Consider the following 16,427-nt stretch of genomic DNA (forward strand, 5'->3'; position numbering starts at 1 on the left):
ACTTAAGCATTAACTGGTTATGGTTAATGCTAGGCTGCTCAAATGCATTGGAAGTCAATGCAGTGTCCTCAGAAGAATCGTTGTGTGAACCTGTGTGAGTCTAGTACTCACTCAAGGACAATTGTGATCATTAATAATCAGCATTTTTTAAATAAAGTAAATAAGTATTCACCAAAAATCAGTCAGCATTCCTTCTGCTGTATAAAGTCCATGTTCTGTATTCTTTTGTGCAAAAAAAAAGGTCATATACAAGCATATAAAGTGCATATACGTGTATACATACTTGCATGCACATATGTATGTATACATATACACATACATATGCATATTGCTAAGGAAATGGATAAAGAAGGGAAAAAAATATGTTAAAATACAATTAAATAAAACACACAGACCATTTGTTACATTGCATGAGCAGAATATGTGAGTATGTTTTACATATTTTGCTTTTCAAATCAATTTTATTTTAGTTTATTTTAAAATATAAGATATTTTCATAAATGTTTAATTTTTACTGATAAAATGGTCAATTAATCACATTCGGCAAATGCCTGACATGTTGAGTTCAGAGTCTCTTGCTTATCATTTATTATCATTAGCGACATTTATTTCTTGCTGCCTATGTGAAACATTGCAAATTTATTACCACAATATGTCACCCAGTGGTTCTGTAAGAAGCAGATAAATTTAAAGAATAAATAAATAATGTGAGCAGTGGATGATTTATTGCTTTGAAACCTGGCTGATCTTCTTCATGCTGGATACAACTCAGCTCAGACCTCATTGCCCCCATCTGGACATTCTGAGAACAACAGCAGAGGACACACATCCAGATGTTAAACAGACAGAGTCAGCTGAGTTCATTCATTCACATCAAGGTCACATCAGCCACTGGAGCCAAGCCCAGCTGATACAGGGCAGAAGGAAGGTGAGGTCCACCCAGGACAGGTCACCAGTCCCTCAGAGGGATTTGGTTAAGGTGTGAACTTAACCTCTGTACGTTTTGGACTGTGGGAGGAAACCCGAACTTGGGTCTTTTTGTCAGGCAACAGTGTTAGCCACTATTCCACCATGTGGCCTCAGCTGAGTTCAAGAACATAAATTGACTCTATGTGTGCAGCATATGTTACATTCATTTCAACATTCAGTTCCACAGACGTTATGTCATTGTCTAATCACACTATCAGTTCCATCTACCTTCTCTATGTGAACACAGAGCAACTTTTCTATTCAGTTTATCCAGTATTATGTTCAATTATTACATTGATTGGATTTTCTATAACATCAATTTGAAGAGTTTTGTATTCTGGGGAAACTGCCTCTGTTACATTTAAATCAAAGCAAACAAAACCAATGCAGAGAATGAAATAAAGAAAGACACATCAGTGTTTTTTATCTATAGGGATGCGATCAAGATGGATTTTGTCCTAAAAAGTAAGACGAGTAAGTAGATGCTGGTTAAGGTTCAGTGAGTTTATTTGCCTTGAAGTAAAATGTGCTGGTCTGTGGCTAGTCTGCAGGGGTCCAGCAGCTGTGTAAACAATGTGAATGAGAAGATGATTCAATAACAAGAGGTCAGTCTTTTGCACAGAAGAGGGAGAGGGTTTTCTGTTCATCTGTACATTTACATTTAAGCATTTAGCAGACGCTGGACCATCCGTAGTGGTTTCACAGCACAGGTCAGAAGGCAGGGCATTGCAGTAGTCAAGGTGGGAGATGACCAAAGCCTGTACTAGGAGCTGGGTAGCCTGTTGAGTTAAGGAAGGCTCTGATTTTTCTTTTACTGAATAGTGCAAAGCGACATGACTGGGCGACATGAAGGTCAACTGGTCATCGATCATGACACCCAAGGTTCTTGCTATCTTGGAAGGGGGAGAGATAGGGATTCGATAGTCTTACATAGTAAAAATAACCACATTTATTCAGCAATGCAGAGCTCATACATGCTGATATATCGCCCACAGGTTTAGGTGCATCTTAGGCTGTGGGTGTCAGCATGCATACAGTCTGTGAAATTTACATTTTTGTGTGTTGTGTGACTAATTGGAATGTCCAGCTTGAAGAAGAAGAGAAAGAATGTCTCTTTTGCTCCATATTTTTAAATGACTGAAAATGAAATAAAAAAGCATGTCTTTCTTCATCCTGTTAAAAATGCATTCCACCAATCAGCATTCTTCAACACACAGCCCCGCCCCTCCAAAGTCCGTAATCACAAGAAGGTACTTCTTTTAGGTCATTTTTCCCCAGGTAATATCAGTGGAAACACGCCATGGTTTTTCAATGAGAAACGTTCTAGTCTGCAGCGAACTTTGTTGCACAGCCCAGTTTTTCTTGCAGTATTTTACAAATCAGATGTTGCATTTCCTATTTATTTCACTTTTTGTAAAAAAATAAGACAAGAAATGGATCAGAAATATGTATTGAAACACTTCAGTTTAGAATAAAAAAAGGTTTTCCTTTCTAAATTGTCATGCCCCTTTCATGGTAACCCCATAACTACCCCCTGTGACCCCTGAACTTCCTGGGAAGAAATATTCTCTTTGTCATCACTTGGGCAATAATTCAGTAACTGTATATGTACATCACAATAGAGTTTTCCCCAATAAAGGTTCAATAATATGTATCAGTATAATGTTTATGCACTATGAAAACTCACATCATTGTCATTATGTGTTTTCCCTCAGACTTCTGCTAGTTTTCTACAATGAATTGGTTTCTTCAGCTTTCACTCAGGAGCAAAAATCCTGTAATCATCTGATTTTTTTTATCTTGATGATATTTTGGCCATATCACTCTGCCCTGCTCATTACAAATATAATCTTCAGTGGAGTCACATCACACTCCCCTCTGATCTTTGTTCATTTGCCTGTGCATGAACTTCATGCTGCTTATGACCAAGTCCAAAGACCAAGTGGTGCCTCAATTAGAACCACAGTATACACAGAATTAGCTATTTTTTTAATATCAAAACAGTTTAAATATGAAATATTTTATTACGGGTCTCCCATGTTGATTTGTTGTGGTCACTGAAGTGGGAACACTGGGTTAGTCTCAGATGTCTTTCTTTAACTCCTCTGCTTCTCGCCTCCTTCTCTCCTGCCATTGGAGGAAAGTAGTTGACTCCACGTCTCCACCAATGGCAAACCCGTGTTTTCCCCACCTGTGGTGACGGACAGGTGAAAAAAAAGGAAAAGGTATGAGCATGTAGCCATGGGCTGTGGTTCAGTTACAAACTCTGTCAAGGAAAACAAGGCTACAAAGTACAACCGGCTTAAACCTTCAAAATAAAAGTGTTATCTAAAAATGTGTTCAAATATTCTTTTGATATTGTGTAACATATTAAGAAAAATAAAATAAACAGGTGTGTATGGATAAAAACTGTTCTGTGCTTCCACAAAATCAACACCAAGATAACTCTTGCGATTCTGCCTTGTTTTCTTTTTTGATACCGGTGAGTCTTTGGTACTTTGTTTCTCCGATATGATATTTTGTTGTACAGATGTTGACAACAGGAATTGGCAGAGCCACTATCTGACTTCATGAGTCACACAGGTGACTTGTTGGGCGATGTATTTGGGTGATACCAAGTTCTGATTAACCAATAGAGTGCATGACCTAGGGTCGGTGAACTTCTAGTCTGGTCAGGAAGTGGCCGGTCAAGTGAAAAAAGTCCAGCAGTTCAGAAAAAATGAACTGTTTCCTGTGACTCTCATATGGAGGATATAGCTGTAGAAGATGGATGGAAGGATGGATGGACTTGGTTAGGATGGGATGATATTGCACACCATTTCAAGTGAAATTCTTTCGATACACATATTTATGGTGCAAAAATAATCTGTAAACAACAAAACAGACAGAAATAAAACAGAATCAAAAACATTAAATCAAAATAACATGTAGACAATTTGTAATTAAAAACACTATACAACCTTAATCAAATTGTGAATTTAATAATGCGATTAATATAACCATATGTGTTTTTGTTGTTGTCGATAATTTAGTAAAAAATAAGTAGTGTAAGTAGTTTTATTTTGAAAGACTACACATGGTGTTTCTGGTTCCGCTCTGACTTTTTCCAGCTAGCTTAACGTAGCTTGTTGAGAGCAGCTGCCTGGTTGCTAGACGACTCATATCTCCAACACTGATGTGAAAACAGCAACGCTGCGTGGAAACAGGACAACGTTTGTGCGGATTTCGGGACGTTACGACGTTTGTCACTGACACCAGCCGCGTAAAGAGGAAGAGTCGCAGTTTAGTGGACGAACATTTCGCGTTGTAGCATAGCCAGCGTCTCTTTTGTTGCCCCATGTTTTTACTACTGCTAGCAGCAGCAAGAGGGGGGGACATAAAGTGAGCTGCCTGTCCCTGATTTAGATTAAAAAATGAGAGGTTACACACGGAGAAAGTCAAGGACAAGTTTTCCGACTTAATGTGACGTTTGTTTTGCTGCAGTAATGTTGAGTGCAGCTGCTAAATTGTCTCTGGAGGCGAGTGATGTTCAAACGGATGAGGACTGTGAAGAGCTGGTGAGTCTCACTTTCTGCTCTGTTTTCAAACGAAGTATGATGATTTAACTTATTATAATGTATATTTTCAACGTGTGTTGATATTCATATGTTTTATTAAGAAGTTGAATAACTGTGAGACATTGATACGAAGTTTATAGACACTGAGTGTGCGTCACCTGTGACACGTATAACACACACATAAATACCAACAGGTCAACGAACAAACTGATGTAGTTATTAAAGCAAATAAGACAAAAAGAAATGAACACACACACTCAAAATAAGGCAAAATAAACCAATAACTGTAATAATATTAATAATTATTATCAATCACCATCATAAAACATGTAAATAAAATGTCAAAATAACACCTTCAATTAATAAAAAAAAGGCTACATTTTTCATACTTTGTTGGACCAAATAATTGATTACATTACTCTGGGCTGACCCAGGCCTTTATGGGGCCCTAAGCAAAATCTGATACGCCCCCCCACCTCATAGTCAACTGTACTTGACTATTGTTGATAGAAATGTAACCCTATATATTTTTCATTAATTATAATTGTGTAATTTACTCCAAACCAGGATCAAATTTGTTTTTATTTCTTACTTTTATTTCTAGAGGGCAGTAAAATCAGTAAAGTGGCCTGGTTTTAATTTTCTAGTTCAAAAGCGTGGTGATATTCAGATTTGCTGTAAACACATGAACCAGATTAATGGATTCTGTTTTTACAAGTTGGAATAGGGATTATAGGTTTAATTAAGTCTGGTAAATTTAACACATTTAATCTCTTCTGTCCTGTCTAGGTCGAGGACCGCTTTTCTTTCTCGGCTGATGTTTCAGAAAAGGTAACACAAGTCAAACATTCCTGTATAACAATGTCTCTAGATGTTTTGTTAGTGCTTTTATGTTCCTTCCCAGAGTGTTTCTCTTACCGCTGGTTTGTTTTTGCTGTCCAACAGAGAACACGGAGGAAAAGATCCTCTGTGAAGCCTCCACCTTCTCCAAGTAAGACCTGCTCAGCTGCTCTGTGGGGAGGTTTTGCTGACACTGTAACAAGTTCTGTGATTGTTAATGTACAGTTGGTGTACATTCAGGGTCTCCATACCTCTCCAGCCTGAATGTGAACCCCAGAAGAGCAGCAGTGGCTGCCTGGAGACTACCGAGGGCATCCCTGGGGGACAACGGAGGTGAAGCTACTGGGGAGGTTGGCTCAGCTCGTCTCTCATCCCTCAGCAACGGCCATGGTGGGTAACATAGAAACACAGCTTTAGCCCTTTGAGGAGTGGCTGATGAGCCTCACGTGGAAAGAGAAATTTTATGCTCATACTGTTTGTTCAGCTGATTGTTCACTTGTTTGCTGACATTTTAGGTGATCCTCTTGGATTTCAGTATGACAGTCAGTACGTTTACATTCATGGTTTAATCAAGCGAAGGCCACAGTCTGACTAAGACAAACAATCAAGACAACTTGCTGAGTTGGAGTATACATGCGAAGGAGTCTGTCTCGCTTCATAGGTGGCGCTGTATCTCTCTATAAGTTAGTGTGTGTTCAATCAGTTTCCTGTTGACCTTTACAAACAGCAAACGGCGAGATTGGACGGTGAGATGGATGGTGCCTGTAGTTCTGTATGTTTCGTACCTGCTGTACATGTTAATTGTGATACAAATTAGATGGAGATACATGCAGGAGTAATCAGACTATGTATTGCATTATCCAGGTATGTTAGTCCAATTAAGATTAGCTTGATTTTAGTCAGACTAACGTGTTTACGTGACATTAAGAAAAACAAATTATTGTCTTGGTCTGACTAAAATCTGACATTTAGTGACACCAACATGTCATCTCTTTATTTACTTATTAAACACACGGTATGTAATTTCTGCTGATATCAGGAAGCAGCTTGTGTTTTTGGGAGTTTATATTCTGTATTTTTGATTAGGTATTATTTGCTTTACTCCACATTACTAAAATAAATGTCTAATATTTAATCATTTCATGTCACATATACAACAGCAGGTACATGAGAATGACCTGCTTTTCTGTTGCAACGTCATGAAGTTGGCTCCACATAGCTGATGTCATGGCTGAAAACCACAGCCATGTTGGATCAACCACACAATCATCTTTTCTACTAGTTGAAACTTTGATGTCGCTGATCAAATTTCTCTTGAGTCAAACACAGCGTAAAGCCATGCTGCAGCTTTTCTTAACTGTAGGAAGCAAATGTTTGATTTCCCCCCTCTGGTGCGCAGATTGGAAGTGAACAGAAGCTGAAGGTTCCCCACTGCTACATTCACACATGTGTGATTGTTCTAAGATTTCTAAATGTACTAATATATTTCCTTTCCTGTCAGGCATTGGGTGGAGGACAGATTTAGTATGCGGGAAAACAAATGAAAAAGCTTAGTAAAGTTACATTATTCTTATTAGTCGTTTGATCAATTGTTATAAAGAAAGAACATAGATATTTAGCTTGCAGATACACTGTTAATCACACTGTGTTGGAGGGTATTTGTCCCATGACGGACGATTGTTTTCAGCAGCTCATCATCTGTGTCAAACATACACCTACAATAGAGAGGAATAACAAGCACAACACACCAGAAAAGTTCTAAACATGTGTGTGTATGTGGAAGTTATTGCTATTATTAAACATGTGTAATTGTCTGTTATTTTAAACGCTGTTTGAAAGGCACACATGCAGTAAAGAGATTGTACAGATGCACAAACAAGTATCTTGAGATCCTTCTGTTTCTCTGTTTTCAGATCTGTCGCAAACGCTGAGATCAGTGTGTGATGTCACCCCAGAGCTTCTCAAACAGACCATGAGTGTGAGGAAACACAAACATCTCAACTCTGCATCCAATGGTGAGAGAAAGTGTTGGTGTGACAGTGACAGTGGAGAATATAAAGGAACAGAGCAGTCTGTTGTTTCATTTACTGCAGTTTGACGTTGTTATTCAGGTACAGTAATGTGACCGTCTTGTGTGTTGCAGGCTTCACCTTGGCCACAGGCGACCACAGAGAGAAAGAGGACATGTATGATGAGATAATTCGCCTCAAGAAGGTAAAGTTGATGTTGCCTAATCAGAAAAATGTGACATTGATAGAAAAAATCAGGATGATTTTTCTACTGTCAAGAGAGTTGTGTTCCACCATAGCTCTGGTCTGCTGAGATGCCCTTGGTTCAGCTTACTTACTTTATTTACCTGCAGAATTGTTTATAATAACAATATAAGCTATAGTTTATATTTTTTAAGGATTATTTTATTGATTCAAATATTTGTCTGTATAGAAAAAAATATTCAACTTATTCTGGAAAGACTGTTTGATTATAGAATGTCTAAAGAAGGAACTTTACTGAGCTAACTGACCTGATCTGTTTGGTAAGATTATTCCAGAGTCTTGGGAACACATAGCAAACCTAATATTAATTAAGGAGACAGTCCAAGAAGAGATTTAAAATCAATTCAACAGGACACTTGAAGCCAGTGTTAAGAGGCAAAAACAGAAGCAATGTGATCATGTTGTCTCTCAGTTCTAGTGATTAGCCTGGCAGCTGTGTTTTATGGTCAGTTAGACAGATGACATTAAGATTTTTGTGAGTGTATTTCAATATTCCATATTCTTTACAATAAATATTGACTGTTTGCTTTCATATTGTGAGATTTATCTCTTGTCTTATTCTCAACAGAGTCTCCAGGCGCAGAAAACTGACAATCAGCAAATGAGGGTGAAACTGCGCCGTCTAGAGGAAGATAATGCAAAACGAGAGAAACAGATCGAGGAACTGTTGGATCCCACTAAAGTATGGTTTAATTAAATTCTTTCTAATTCTTATCGCAGAAACCTTAAAACTTCAGAAACTGAGAATGATATTTCTCTTTAGTGTTCCGAGTACACTCGTAGTTTGGTGGATAAGAAAAAGGAAGGGAGCGTGGTAAGTAACTCCAGTCTGTTTTTTTTTTAAAAATACCAGATTTTTTTTTAAAGGATACACACAAAACATGTAAATGAAACTGATTCTGTCTGTCCAGGTTCTCAATGGCCTGAAGCAGAGAATCCTGAAGTTGGAGCAGCAGTGTAGAGAGAAAGAAAATGCACTGAGGTAAACATTTCTATACATCATTCCCATTTGGTCCATTTATGAAGCATTTATGAATTTCCTCCTCTTCTCCAGCAAACTGCAAAGTGAGCTGAGGACCACCAGCCTGGAGGAGCTGAAGATCACAGTAGAGACCTACTTCGAGGAGGTAACATAAACACATATAGAACTAGAGAAAGTTTGCAGAGAGTGAGATCTCTGCCAAGGCCTCTCAGTTTCCCACAGTGTCAATAAAACAATTGCTGATTCCAGTTTTTTAGTCTGGATCACCTTCAAAAATCCAATCATTTGTTCTTTGGGTCAAGACCTACACCCCCACAAAATGCCATCAAAATCAAGCCTTAACTTTTTGAGATGCTGCTCACGGTGAGACAAAAAAAACAGAGAAAGTGAAAAACAAGGCCAGAAACCTCCTTTTTGGAAGAGTTTGCTTTTCATTATTTTCTCAACATGAATGTTACAGCTTACATATTTTCTTAAACAGAAAACAATGAACAACTGCTAAAGAATGACAGAAAGAAACTTAAGTATTTATTTGAAGGAAATGTTCCTTCACTGCTGTGGTTTTGTTTTCACAACCGCTCATTTACCTTGGTCTCGGTGTGTGAGCTTAGCTGTGGGAATAAAATAGTCTCACCTAATGTGCCTCCCTTTTTCAGATCCAGAGACTGAAGATGCTTCTAGAAGCTGCAGAGAAAAGGTATATGTGGTGAGCGAGGGCACTAAGATCATGCTGAAGTATCATTTGTGTGTTTGTGAGTGGACGATTACCGGCCCCCTTACGAAACCTTTATTTGTGTCGATCTGAAAGGGTAAAAGTGGGCCATTTGACATGGGTAAGATGATGAATTACTATATAGTCACTTGCAGATAATTACTATTAATGGCAAATAGGCGAAATAGGTTTTGACTTGTATACAAATATACTAAAAGCTCAGTGTCTTTAAATAAATGTACATTTATCATGTAAAATTTGACATTTTCCGAAATTTTTAGTCATTTTCTTTAACCCATATTAACATTTGATAAGGTAGCGTGGTGAGACAGATGTATTTCATTTAAAACATAAAATCGTAAAATGTCCCTCCCTCTGTCTCTTTCTGGCTGCAGTAGCCGAGCAGAGAGCAAATGCTCCCAGAGGCAGCAGAGAGCTTTAAACTCCACAGTTCATCGTCTGTCAGAGAACCTGAAGCAGCTTCAACAAGAGAACGCAGCACTCCGCGAGGAGCTCAACACAGACAGCCCAGCTGGAGGAATCAAAGGTCTGTTCTTACACATAAAACCTCCACAACCTCCCAACTGAAGAAGTCACTCTTTATCTTCTCTTTATCAGTTTCTAGTTTTAATTTTGCTCTTTTAAATGCAACAAACTTTTACTCAGTTCTCATCAGCTCTGGTGTTTTGTTTCCTTCCATTTTCTGCTGATGAAAATTGAATTAATTGTAAAGCTAAAGTAATTTGGCAAATCATTTATTGGGTGTTCGATACAACACAATTGTACCTTTGGCCTTTAGTATTTATAATAGTTGAAGTTATTCTTTTGCTGGTAAAAGTCTGATAAATAAATCTAACATGTGCCTAAAATATCAAAGTCAGTTTTGTAGACACAACAAGAAATCTGAGGATTTGTGTGATTGTTTTGCCTAGGTTACAGGGAGTGGAGTAAACAGAGACTATTGCGAAGGTTGTTGGAAGTAGAGAAGGTGAGATGAAACTGTAGTTATTCATGTAAACACTCGGCTTCAATGAGATTGCACACACTTCACTGACGGACTCTTCTCTCCTCCTATCAGAGACGGGAAGATGGCAGAAGACCCACCCAATCAGCAAGGAGTAGCAGCCTATTGGATCAGGAGGTCCAGGTTACACCCACTGATATTCTGGGGTTTGCCATAGCAACAGAGGCAGTGGTCTCCGTGGGAACAGTCACTGAAGAAGAGGAGGAGGTCTCAGAGTTGAGAGAATGTCTCAGCCATTTGGAGAAGGAGAGGGTGGAGCTGCGAGAAACACTGACGAGTAAAGAGTGAGTAAGCATCAGCCTGGTCTTAGCAAGCAGATAAATGTCAATGAATGGACAAAACATACCAGTGGTAGAAAAGTGTTTACCATCAGCAGCAGTGGCTAACAAATGAAAGCTACTGATTTGTGTTTGTATTTTTCAGTGATGAACTGAGACGATTAAGGACAGAAAGGGATGAACTGGAGAAAGAAACAGAAAGATGGAGGGAAGAGCAAACTAATGAACGGGACAAAGAGAGAGAGCAGCATAAGTATGTTTGACAGTCTAAATTTAACAAGCTCCTGTATGTGCTTATGGTCAAGGTCATTCTTATATTCATAATCTTTCAATGCTTTATGGCCCGATTTTATCAAATCCTTTTGACATGTTCCCAAAAATAATATCTGGACACCTACTTATTGCAAATGTTGGTTAATCATATAACATCAAGGCAATACAATTTAATGACTAAAAGAGGTGTAGTGGTTATATTGTCAATATAAAAGTCCTGTGTGTGTGTGTTTCTTTCTTTCAGGCAGGAGCTGGAGCAATTGTTGGAAAGGATCCGAACACTGGAGGATGACAAAATTAAACCTGCACAAGCTGAGCTTTCTTCTCTCTCTGCCACAATGACGGCGAACCACGAGGACATTCAGGGCAGGTCAGGTCTGAGGGAGGGAGACGAGTCAGACACTGCAGGTAGAGAGGAGGAAGGGGAAAGAAATGAAGACTTTAAAGAAAGAGAGAAAGCGGCAAGGATCATCCAGTCCAACTGGAGGGAGCACAGAAATAGGGTAGGTGGCACACTGGAGTTAGGAGGAAAAGGTTATTTGTTTATGTGAGAGATATTACATAAATATCCAGACACTGTGTCCCAGATTCCTCTTTTGTCTCCAACTCTTTGCTTTCTATCTGTAGGACACTGTGATGTTGCAGTCAGCAATAAGAGGCCATCTCCTCAGAGAGTCGCAGCTCATGGACTTGCTGAGAGACACTCAGAACAAGGTTTCTCACACCCACACACACACACACACGCACGCAGGCACTTCCACACAGTCACTGTGTCACAGCAGAGCAGAGAAATTCTGTTGAACACAGATATGTAGAGAAATTTACATATCTGTAAATGTTACATATGTTTACATTTAAACATATGTACCCAAATGTTTAAATGCACTTTTGTAAGTCGCTTTGGATAAAAGCTTCTGCTAAATGACATGTAATGTAATGTAATGTAAAGAAATTAAGAGATAGATGGACATGCTGTATAGGTCCCTGTATATCAGCTCATCACTGATATATTAGGACATACAGAGAATAGGGCATCACATATTGAATATGTACATAGTGTGAGGGGGCCTTGTACAGAAAATGTGCTAGAACAAGTCAGACGTGCATAGGTCAGTATCTCTTCTCTGAGCCGACTGTAAACTCTCATTTTCTCTTGTCTCTCACACACTGAACCTCCCTCCTCTCTAATGCCCATGCTCTGTCTCCTGCTCAGGCCGCAGCAGTGACAACAAACCAAGAGAGTGTCCCTTCACCTGTATGTGCAGAAGTTGATATGGCTGCCCTGACGATGATACAGTCTGCGTTCAGGGGACACCTGGCTCGCTGTAGTCTTGCAATAAAGAGGTGACTTGTTTTCACAGAACTACCCAAACATATTCATTTGTTCACTGTTGCAGAACATAATGCAGTATTGTGTGTGTGTGTTTTTCCTGCATCAGCTCTGGGTTCCCCATGCCTTCTCCAACGGGAACCATGTTGCCTGCACTGGTACCAAGAAAAGCTCATTCAATAGCCAACAAAACCAGTAAGGATCATACATACACACACAACACACATACTGTCTATAGGCGCTTTTCCACTACACAGTCCCGGCATGCCTTGCCTCGGCACCTTGGAACTTGGAACCTTGCTCGAGCAGGTGCTAAAAAAAAGTACCAGCTACAAGAAATATCGCTAATGGAAAAAAACAACGAAAAAACATGCTAAATCGCGCCATGCCCATATGAGCCTTGCCGGGACTGTGTAGTGGAAAAGCGCCATATGCCTCCATCCCACTCTCAGTAGCATCTCAAGAACACTATAAGAAAAATATTTATGTAAAAATACAGGGAATTAAAAACTGCCCAGATTAAAAAGATAGCAATAAATACGTGAAATAAGTTCAACAGATCAATAAATAGAGCCCATGGGTGTATCGCTCATAACCCTTGGCACTGCATTGAGTAACGTGGCAGCAGAATCGGTTCGTCTTCCTGAGAGGTTGCACATTAAGTTGTCCTGATGGCATTAGTGTAAATTCACTGCCAAGTATATAGTCATAAGTAATTGTACTTTTGGCCTTTTTGACGACACGTTGCTCCCAGATTGAATTCAAATAATGTATTTTAGTCCTGATGACTTTTACAATGTGATTTAGGCTGTTCCTGTCCTTTACTGTCAGACTGTTAAACCAGATAAATAGAATTGAACTAAAATAAATGGAAACCTAAGAATACACACACATAATGATATATAAACAAACATTAACAAAACATTGTACCTCACACTACCACTCAAATCAATCATCAGTGTTTTGTTTTATTATGTGCAATTTTTGTGTTGTAAATGTCACAAAAGTGATGAGGACGCTCAGCCGTTACCTCGCATGACCCCTAACAATCGAAAGTTTCCTGCTGAACAGTCCCGTCCGGAGCTTCACTCTGACTTCATTTACCCATCCAAAATTTATTGCACCCCCCGGACTCACTAGTTGAGCACATAGAGCATTGTCAGCTGTTTTTTTTTCTTCTCCTTGTGTTTATAGACTCTCATTTAATGTGCTATGGGATTCACAGAGAGATATTTTGGACCACACCATCTTCGCTTGTCCCCTGAATAAACTTTTTGTCCTCTTACTGTTATAGTTTTGTTCCATTTTGGTTAACCATGTATGTTTACAGGTTGTAAAGAAGCTGTGGTGTTGCCATGATGTATGGAGGTCCAGATTATCTGTATATCATTTATATTTTGCTGTCAAGATGCTGCAAGGTCCCTTTATAACGAAGAAACAAAGCAGGGTGACGAAGATGAGCCATGGCCTGTCTCTGGCACTCACACCTCCAGGGTGACACCCACAACTGGTAAGACATACTGTAGGACAAGCCACACGTCTTGTAATCGCTTTACATTTTTTCTTGTTTATTAAAAAGAAACAAACATCCAAGCGATCAGACGCCGTGTTAACTTTTTCATCAGGACTGTACATCAACAACAACAACACTGGATTTGTGTGAAAATTGCTTGGGAAAATAAAAGTCGCAATTTTGCATTCTGCGCATTCACATGTTATATGTGAAATATTTCAAACGTGCAAATAATTAGCATAAAACGCGCCTGGTGTGCAAAGGCCTTTACTGTTAAAAGCCCATAAAATCACTGGCTTATTGCCGAAGGGGAAATATGCTAAAAACGACACAAGTATTCATGTAGAAATGTGCATATTGTAAATTGCAAACGTAAACATTCTGTTGACTTTGCCCGCTGGACATAATTGAAAAGATGCTCCAGGTTAATTAAGCATGTGTGTGTCCTGCAGAGCAAACAGAGCTCCATCGCCCAGCTGAGTCCGGAGGAACCGCTGAAGTCGACTCTGATGATTCCGATGACATCATCGTGTCTCCATCACGGCCTCTGAGAAGCAGAGAAGTCTTGATCTTGTAGAGCTCCTGACTTTTGTGTGTGTCTGTGTGTGTGTGTGTGTGAGAGAGAGAGAGAGAGTTACGTGTAGAATTACTTCTCTCATGGCCATGTTTTTGTCCAGGTTTTTCCTGACCTGAATAATGATAGCTGGGATATTCTATTATTCAGGATAAATGCAGACTCTGTAAGAGCTTCTCAAAGTAATAAACTGAAATCTGGGAAGTCAGGCACATGCTCTTTTCATAATACAAATAACCGCACATCAACACCTCACTTTGATCATGCACTTATTTAGGAATCCACTTGTTGATGCGCCCAGGGCTGCAATGAATGATTATTTTTATAATCGATTCATCTGTCGATTTGTTTGGTTGTTTGATCTGTGTTTCCCAAACCTGGAAACGATGAATGTACTGTTTTGTCCACAAACGATTCCAAAATGATTCAGTTTTAGTGATTTATTTGTTAATGTAGCAAAAAAACACTCGAATAATAGTTGCTAGTCAAGAGTCACCGCTGCATGATCACATATGGCGTAAAAAGCACTCGTATGAACACAAGATGAAGATGATCCACATCTTCAGTGAGGTTTTGATTACTCACACAAAAACACTACTGCACTAACATGATACTGATAAAAGTTTGGTCGATCAAAATGATAAGGCTTCTTTTTGTTGCTTTGGCAGAGGTATGTGCTCTGCTGAATGCCATTCTAGATTTGATCCATTAATATTGTTTATCATTCGAGCCAAATATTCTCAGTGGCTGTACAATTCTGCCAAAGTGCCTACTGTATATGTACTGTATGTTCAAATCAAGATGAATTTTCTTTCAGCCTGACAGTCACAGTCACTCTCTCTCGACATGCTGGATCCGTACCATGTAAATGTCCTTACAATAATGATGTGTAATAAATTATGGCTGATTCCAATGTATGATTGAAAGATGATTGTCAACCAATGCACTCTTGAGCCAAACTGTGAATGAATTATAGATATGCTGCAATAGTAAGCATAGACACAGTCAGTACAGTGAGAGACACATGGTGTGTGGAACAGGAGGAGGCGCAGTTTCCACTTGATTTTATGTAACTTAATTTTCTGAGACACTCAATAAAAGGCTTTTTTTGTAATAAAATCTCTTGTGATGTGATGTTGCGAGTGATGTCCTTGAGCTTAACTTTTAAATGTTCTTAACATACAAATATATACGTTAAAGGTAGGGTTGGGGATCCTGGAAAAACTGTTTTCGAGCAAGCTACATTTTGTTTTCAAAAGTCCAAGCCCCTCTCTTCATACTTCCCTATGAAACCACGCCTCCAGAGCACAGGAACACGCAATGTTTATTCACAAAGGGCTTTGCATAGCATCGGTAACTTTATGGTGATGCTAACTTTTTTGGATACTTGTTCAAATGACAACATGATGCTGGAAAACAACAAATACTCTCAAAAAATGTTTTTCACTTTTGTATGTGTTTTTCTTTTTAAATGTGGCATTTTTGTTTGGTTTTGTTGGGTTTTCTCCATTTTACAAATGTGATTTGAGTTGTATGTCTTCAAAATGTCTTTCGGGTTGTATTTTTTGTGTAGTCTAAATTGCATTTTTGTTGTGTTTGGGCTGCATTTTTTTCATGTTTTATGTTTTAATTTTTGGTTTTTGTGTTGTAAAATTATTTTTTTGTGTTTTCTAACAGGTGTTATTGGCTGTTCTTTTTTATTCATGGGTTGTATTTTTGTGTAGCCAAAATGTTGCATCTTTGGTTTTTGTGTTGTCATAAAATGCTGTTTTGTGTGTTTTATTAAATGTTTTATGAGTTGTCACAGTTAATGTGTTTTAGATTGCATTTTTTTTATTTTATTTTCCCTAGAAATGTCATTTTAGTTGTGTGTCTTGTAAATGTTATACGGATTGTATTTTCTTTTGTGCGTGTTCTAATTTTTCTTTTATTTTTTCGTGTGTTTTCATGTTCTTTGCTTTGTCAACGCTTTATTGTGCTTTCTGTAATATCTGTCTTGTGAAAAGTTTCCCTGCTGTAACATGTAATACCACGATTTCAACGTGAGAGGGCGACCTCTGCGCGTGTGCGTCCAGTGGGTTATGGCGCTCTCTCTCTGACAC

At 38.7% G+C, this 16,427-nt stretch overlaps 1 protein-coding gene across 2 annotated transcripts; it reads left to right on the plus strand.

Annotated features, from left to right (window-relative positions):
- The first annotated feature begins 4,090 nt into the window (after positions 1-4,090).
- On the plus strand, positions 4,091-14,686 carry iqce (IQ motif containing E). Of its 2 annotated transcripts, none has more exons than XM_044029332.1 (21): positions 4,091-4,526; positions 5,316-5,357; positions 5,472-5,517; positions 5,592-5,756; positions 7,280-7,381; positions 7,510-7,580; positions 8,208-8,321; positions 8,403-8,453; positions 8,551-8,621; positions 8,694-8,766; positions 9,278-9,318; positions 9,729-9,880; positions 10,266-10,321; positions 10,412-10,641; positions 10,781-10,888; positions 11,153-11,411; positions 11,536-11,622; positions 12,122-12,252; positions 12,348-12,433; positions 13,647-13,748; positions 14,204-14,686. In XM_044029332.1, the coding sequence occupies exons 1-21, from the start codon at positions 4,455-4,457 to the stop codon at positions 14,326-14,328; spliced, it is 2,184 nt and encodes a 727-aa protein (XP_043885267.1). In that variant the 5' UTR covers positions 4,091-4,454; the 3' UTR covers positions 14,329-14,686. The 2 variants fall into 2 exon arrangements, with proteins under 2 accessions (XP_043885267.1, XP_043885268.1); XM_044029333.1 differs by having other exon boundaries at positions 4,092-4,526; positions 5,607-5,756.
- The last annotated feature ends 1,741 nt before the right edge of the window (positions 14,687-16,427 follow it).

This window comes from Solea senegalensis, linkage group LG6 (genome assembly GCF_019176455.1).
Source record: "Solea senegalensis isolate Sse05_10M linkage group LG6, IFAPA_SoseM_1, whole genome shotgun sequence".
In the NCBI taxonomy this organism is placed as follows: domain Eukaryota; kingdom Metazoa; phylum Chordata; class Actinopteri; order Pleuronectiformes; family Soleidae; genus Solea; species Solea senegalensis.